This window comes from Hyperolius riggenbachi, chromosome 1, assembly GCF_040937935.1.
Source record: "Hyperolius riggenbachi isolate aHypRig1 chromosome 1, aHypRig1.pri, whole genome shotgun sequence".
Lineage (NCBI taxonomy): Eukaryota > Metazoa > Chordata > Amphibia > Anura > Hyperoliidae > Hyperolius > Hyperolius riggenbachi.
Genome location: NC_090646.1, coordinates 636018974 through 636026348, shown reverse-complemented (window position 1 = coordinate 636026348; position 7375 = coordinate 636018974). Strand labels below are relative to the sequence as shown.

The window sequence follows — 7375 nt, the reverse complement described above, 5'->3', positions numbered from 1 at the left end:
TGAGCTCCTGTGAGGATGATCAATGACAGGACTGTGTACTCTGTAAAACTCACTGTGGGAGATATCAGTGTTATCTAGAAACAGAATAATATCTCACTAATATTATAAATGCAAAAGTTTGAATGTTTGGATGTTTGTTACTCAATCACGCAACAATGGCTGAACGGATTTGAATAAAATTTGGCACACACATAGTACATTACCTGGAATACAGGATACATTTTATCCCCATAACCAAAAAGTGGGCCGAGACAAATACAAATTTCACTGGGAAAATGTAAACTGCAGCCATTCTTACACTATTAATGGCAGGGTTCTCAAACTTTGCACAGTTGGTCACTGGGTGACTGGGATTAATATTCAGAAAAGTGGGTGGAGTCTACAAAAGCCAATCAAAATTCAGCTATTAATTTTTAAGGGGAATATTTCATTGCTGTCATCCCTGCACTGTTAATGGCACAAGCCTCAAACCTGGTACAGTTGGTCATTGGGTGACTGGGGTTCAAATTCAGAAAAGGGGGTGGCGCCACAAACAGCCAATCAGATTTGTTCCATTTAAATGCAAATTATTGATGCCAAAGACCGCAAAGCTCACAAACTTGGTAATTGAGTAAGGCCCTGTTCACACTTGCGTTTTGGCATGCAAATGGACCGGATCCAGATCGGATCAGGACCTGATCTGGATCAGAACCGATCCGGATCCGGTCCGTTTGCATCAGGCATGCATCAGGCTGCCATCCGGATCCGTGTGGTAAAAACAGCGAAATAAAATAAAAAATTGTTGGGGTCAGCAGAAGGTGCACCTGGTGCACCTGTAGAATCAGGTCCTCCGCTGTTTAGGCCTCACCTCCACCTCCGACATACTGCCAAACAGCTCCAGCACATAAGGTCACTGCTGCTACACTGCTGCCCATATGTCCCCATCCGAAATGGCCGCTAGAATACGCATAGGAAGTGGGGTAGAACGTCAGGTGTTTGTATCCTGTGTGTTCTGTGCTTTCCGTTCCCCATAGGTTTCTATTTCCGGATGGTGCAGTCAGGCTCCGGTCCGGGTGCGTGGGCCGGATGATCCGGACCCGAAAAATAGCGCATGTTGGAAAAGTGTCCGGAGTCCGGATCCGATCCGGCTTCGTTCTGTACGGAACGTACGTGTGTGAACGTCCGCATAGACTTTGCATTGCTATGCGGAACGTACGTTCCATTAGTACAGTATACGGTCCGGATCAGATCAGGCGGATCCGGACAGGGAACGCTAATGTGAACCAGGCCTAATTGAATAATTGTGTGTTATGCTGGGAGTACACGGATCATTTTTGAGTCATTTAGATGGCTGGAGAGATAAATTCCGACATGTCCAATCTCCCGCCCGATCGTTTCGCTGCTCAATTCCACACTGAACACAATGGAAATAGATAAGAAAAACGAGCAGAAGATGAGAATTTCGTGCGGAATCGAGCCGTGTATGCCTAGCATTACAGTTAGAAAAAGTGGGCGCAGCCAAGACCAGCCAAATACATACCCGGGCAACACCGGGCCATCAGCTAGTCAATAATAATAATAATGACATGGTAGTTTTTGACCATTTACATTTTTACACATTTTTATCTGTGATTGCTGAAAGAGGAGTAACGATAATTGCTTACAGCTCAGTCATGTAAGTGAAGTGCGGTCCAGTGATAGCCAAGGAGCAGAAATGCAGACATCAAACCAACAAGCGTTGATTCCGGTGATACCTTAAGGCCTCTTTCCCACCAAGACGTTAAGGTTGCATAACGTGCCCCTAACGCAACGCATGGTGGTGTTGAAGTTGGACGTCACATTGAGCCGCGTAATGAGGCTCTTGGTTCTATCCTGGGAAGTCCGGATCTTTTCAATGATTTGGATGAGGCGAATTGGATCATTGAAAAGATCTGGATCTTTGAACCGGATCTTTGAATCATTTTACTAGGGAAGCAGGAAGCAGGGGTGCAGCAGAGTGAGAGGTGCAGGAGAATGAGGGCACATTGAGGGTGCTAATGGGGAAGGGAGAGATGCAGCAGGAAGATTGTGCTTGTGCACAGAAGCTGCAGTTCCTGTTTCTTCCAGACATCCACTGTGAACCGAATCCTTCATTGTGATGATCCGGATGATTCGACTCACAAAAAAAGATCCGGATCAAAGATCCGAATTGTTCATGATCTGGACAACACTACAGTGCAGTGAATATTAATTAGCCATGTGGCTAGGAACAATAGTGGACCCTCCCCTTACTGAGCATGTGCAAACAGTCTAACGCAGCTAAAACCACGTATAACGCACAGCATGCTGCACTTTCTTTGAACGTCCAGCGTTACACTGTAACGCAACGTGGGCACTGTGAACAGCCCATTGATTTTTCATTACTGTGAGTTGGGCTGTGTTACAGGCTGCTCTAACATGCGCCTGTAACGTCCCACTGTGAAAGCAGCCTTAATGACTAACTGTACATGGTTTATTGCAAGCTTTCGAAACATTACGTTTCTTCTTCAGGCATTATACAGAACTGCCAGTCATGTATGAGATATAATGAATAGTTAGAAAATATGTACTACATTAACCCTCTGGCAGATAATCCCGACACTGTATCGGGGTAAGAAAAAAAAAAGTTCCCCAGACTGTACCATGTGTTGCCGAGTGCGCCGGGTACAGGAATTGCTGTGATCGTCCTCCGGAAGGTCTCCGGTCCTCCTGAGCCCGTCCTCTGGTCCCCTCCGGTCTCTCCATGGTGTCACCTTCGTCGCGTCTCCTTCCGCGATCGTCCCGGGCCTTCCGATTCCGCCTCTGGGCCTTCCGATCCCGCCTCTGGGCCTCCGATCCCATCCTCATGGCCTTCCGATCCCGTCATCGTGGCCTTCCGACCCCGATCCCGTCCTCTGGGCCCTCCGATCCCGTCCTCCGGTCCTTCCGCCTCCTTTCGTGTGTTCTTCCGCCTCCTTTCGCGTCTCCTTCCGCGTCCACGTAATGACGTTGTGAGGTCGACGCTAGGGGGCGCGGCGGTAAATTGGAATTTGTATTGGATTGAATGCACCTGTATCCAATCCAATACACAGTAAAAAGAAACAAATTTGAAACATAAAGACAAAAGAAAAGAAAAAAACACCATTTGCTTTTTGAGATTGCTGACACTTGCACTGATATATTTCTGCTGATTTTCTGCTTTGGACTATCGACTATTCTATTGATTGCCGCCTGGATTTGACCCTTGCTTTTGGATAACGACGACGCTTTGATTTGATTGCCGCCTGGATTTGACCCTTGCTTTTGGATAACGACGACGCTTTGATTGCTGCCTGGATTTGACCCTTGCTCCGAATAACGACCACGTTTTTTCTGCCACCTGCCCTGCTATGGCTTCCAGCTCCCGTAGACGCCTCTCCCCGCGAACCCTGATGCAGGAGTTTGAGGACAGCGAGGATGAGCAGATGTTTTTCTCAGACTCAAGTGACAGCTATGTGGCGAACATGTCATCGTCTGACTCAGAGTCTGACAGCGATGACTTCACCGAAGAGGTCGAGAGCATCCGCACATGGATCGCTAAAGACACTACCCAGAATAATCCTGCCCCCCCACGATTCCCATTTACAGGCGAACCCGGCCAAAAAGTTCCCTGTGATCCTAACCCCCTGGCCTATTTGAAACTTTTTTTGGACGAGGCCATAATCCAAATTATAGTGGAGGAGACCAACCGCTATGCGGAACAGCAGCCTGGTCCATTCAGGAGGTTTGCTAGGGGAAAAAGGTGGGAACCAGTCACCCAGGATGAGATATGGCTATTCCTGGCCATCCTCATCCTCCAGTCGGTTGTGGGGAAACCCCGCCAGACATCATATTGGAGCACCAACCGACTGATTGCTACACCTTTTTTTGGGACTGTCATGTCAGAAAACAGATTTAGCCTCATCATGAAAAACCTGCATTTCATGAATAATGAGACCTTTGATGAGGCCACCCATCCTGCCCCCAAACTGTGGAAGATCTACGACCTATTTCAAAAGGTCATACGCAAATTTCAGTCCGTGTATGTTCCAGAAAAAGACGTTAGCGTGGATGAAAGCCTAATGGCGTATAAAGGGAGACTTGCCTGGAAACAGTATATCTCTTCCAAGCGTGCCAGATTTGGGATAAAATCGTTCCTATTGTGCGAATCTAATTCCGGATATATTTGGAATGCCATTATATACACTGGCAAAGGCACACAATTTGACCCCAGCTACAGCCAGTTTGGCCTTGCATCCGCCTCTGTCCTCTCCCTCATTTCACCGCTTCTTGGTCAGGGATATTGCCTGACCACAGATAATTACTACACCTCCCCTGAACTATATGAATACCTCATCAGACACAAGACTGATTCATATGGCACTGTCCTGCCTAACCGTCGCAATCTGCCATCAGCCTTTTCTGCTCAGAAGCTGAAGCCAGGGGAAATTGTGGCATGGCAGAAGGGTAAACTGATGGCCCTCCGCTGGAAGGACAAGAAAGATGTTTCCGTTTTGTCAACAGTCCATAACACTGACACTGCTGAAGCCAAGAAACGTGCTGGGAAGACAATCCAGAAACCCCATGTCATTCTGGATTATAATCAGACAATGGGTGGGGTGGACCGTGCTGACCAGTGCATAACATTCTACCCCGTTGTGCGCAAACAGCAGCGCAAATATTACAAGAAAATCTTTAGACATCTGGTGGAGCAGTGTCTTTGGAATTCTTATGTCCTCTACAAGAAACAAAATGACAGGCCTCTTCCTCACAGTGACTACATTTTGAAGGTTTGTGAGGAAATATGCTTACAACATCAGAAACCACAAACTGAGGCGAATAGACCAGGACGTCGTGCCTCCTATGTCGTAAATCCAGTGCGACTAACAGGACGTCATTTTGTAGAGCATGTGCCACCCACTGAGCGCAAAGCAACACCTACCCGCATGTGCGTTGTGTGCTGCTCTAAGAGGGGGCCGAATGGAAAAAAGGTGCGCAAGGAGACGCGCTTTTACTGCCCTGAATGTGATGTAGGACTTTGTGCTGTCCCTTGCTTTAAAATATTTCATACTCAGGAAGTGTATTGATGTTTCAATACTTTTTGTGCTGCAACTGCTGCTTGATCTGAATTAAGATGTTTTGTTTACGTATTGTTACTATTAAATGTTTTTTTTGCCATGATTTTCATGTTTTATTATTTTATTATGCTTAGGATAAGCACTAGAACCTTGTTTGCTAATGATTTGGTAAGTTACAGGCCTGAAATATTAAAAAAAAAATTCAAGGGAAAATTCCATAGACTTTTTTGGGCAGAAATTAGGGGAGAATTGAAACGCCCAGGAGGTTAATACAGTGCTTAGTCAATGCAGCACAGGCACACATGGTTTTATGTTAACACTTTTTGGATCCACCCATTATCTGTTATGACAACACCCACTCACATGGGGCCCCCTACATACAGTATATTCTGCACAGGGGTCCATCCATAGTTGGCTTTGGCCGCCACTGGCTGCGTGGCAACTAAATAGTAAGAGGAGCGAGAGGCAAACACTCTCCCTTCTACTCTTCCCAGCAACAAGTTTGTCAGAAATGCTCTCAGTCCTGCAGCAGTCCAGAAATGACAATGTGAGCATGCACCGAATCATTGACAGTGATTGGCAACGGCAAACATCCAATCACAGGGCATGCAGTTACATGCGCCACATTGCCATTTGTGAACAGTTGTGGAAACGAGTGTGTTTCTGGCAAACTGGTTGCTGGGCATAGCAGGAGTGAGAATGTATGTCTCTCGCTCCTCTTACCATCTAGTTGCACCGGTCGTATGGCTCACAAAGGGTAGTGATAGAAGATAGATTATTCCACACATAGTCCTCAATTCATAAAGCATTACCGCATGCGGTAATACTGAAAACAGCAGACTTTCCCGAGCACTTAGCAATGTGTCAATTCATAAGGGCTGTTACCGCATGAAAAACTGAAATTACCGAGCAGTGAGGAAAATTACCGACTTGGCTGTAGTTACCTCCAACACGTCAGTAAATTGTCAGCAAATGTCAATTCATAAAGCCTTCAACAAGCGGTAAGCCTGAAGATAGTTAGCGACACCTCTGGTGAGGTCTTAACAAGTTGCGGACGCCTCTGGTGAGGTGTTAACAATGCAAAGTGCAGGGAGCCAAAAGTCTGAGCAGGGAGCCGAAGTCTGTGTGAGTCATCTGTGCAGAGAGCCGTCTGTGTGAGTCGTCATCTGTGCAGGGAAAGTCTGTGTGAGTCATCTGTGCAGAGAGCCGTCTGTGTAAGTCATCTGTGCAGGGAAAGTCTGTGTGAGTCATCTGTGCAGAGAGCCGTCTGTGTGAGTCATCTGTGCAGGGAAAGTCTGTGTGACTCATCTGTGCAGAGAGCCGTCTGTGTGAGTCATCTGTGCAGGGAAAGTCTGTGTGAGTCATCTGTGCAGAGAGCCGTCAGTGTGAGTCATCTGTGCAGGGAAAGTCTGTGTGAGTCATCCGTGCAGGGAAAGTCTGTGTGAGTCATCCGTGCAGGGAAAGTCTGTGTGAGTCATCTGTGCAGGAAAAGTCTGTGTGTCATCTGTGCAGAGAGCCGTCTGTGTGAGTCATCTGTGCAGAGAGCCATCTGTGTGAGTCATCTGTGCAGAGAAAGTCTGTATAAATCATCTGTGAAGAGAGCAGTCTGTGTGAGTGATCTGTGCAGGGAAAGTCTGAGTCATCTGTGCAGAGAGCCGTCTGTGTGAGTCATCTGTGCAGAGAGCCGTCTGTGTGAATCATCTGTGCAGAGAGCGTCTGTGTGAGTCATCTGTGCAGAGAGCCGTCTGTGTGAGTCATCTGTGCAGGGAAAGTCTGTGTGAGTCATCTGTGCAGAGAGCCGTCTGTGTGAGTCATCTGTGCAGGGAAAGCTTACAGGGACAACAAAGAAATTGAAGTAAAAGTCTGTGTGAGTCATCTGTGAATAAAGCCGTCTGTGTGAGTCATCTGTGCAGGGCAAAAGAGAGATATCACCACACTGCTCTACTGCTCAATGGGCTGTGGTAATTTACCGACCTTCAAGGGCAGCTAGGAAAATCTTTATGAATTAGCACACAGACCGGGAAAATACAGAGTGCGGTATTTTCCCTCCCAGATTTTTTCTTTATTAGGCCTCTTGCACACTGCAAGTGATTCAGATTCCGCTTTTTAATCAGTTTTTACATCCGAACCAGATTCCGATTTGCAGTTTGCTCCCTGCACACTGCAAATCGGAATCAGAATCGGATGTAAAAACTGATTAAAAAGCGGAATCTGAATCTGAATCACTTGCAGTGTGCAAGAGGCCTCACACTGCTTTTATGAATCGAGGCCATAGCTTCACAGTGCAGGACCCCTGTGAAGTG

The 7375-nt window shown here is 46.9% G+C and overlaps 1 protein-coding gene across 1 annotated transcript; it reads left to right on the top strand.

The window, feature by feature from the left end:
- The first annotated feature begins 3365 nt into the window (after positions 1–3365).
- LOC137543962 (piggyBac transposable element-derived protein 4-like) lies at positions 3366–5081 on the top strand. Its single transcript, XM_068265022.1, has one exon. It carries the CDS (start codon positions 3366–3368, stop codon positions 5079–5081), a length of 1716 nt encoding a protein of 571 aa, XP_068121123.1.
- The last annotated feature ends 2294 nt before the right edge of the window (positions 5082–7375 follow it).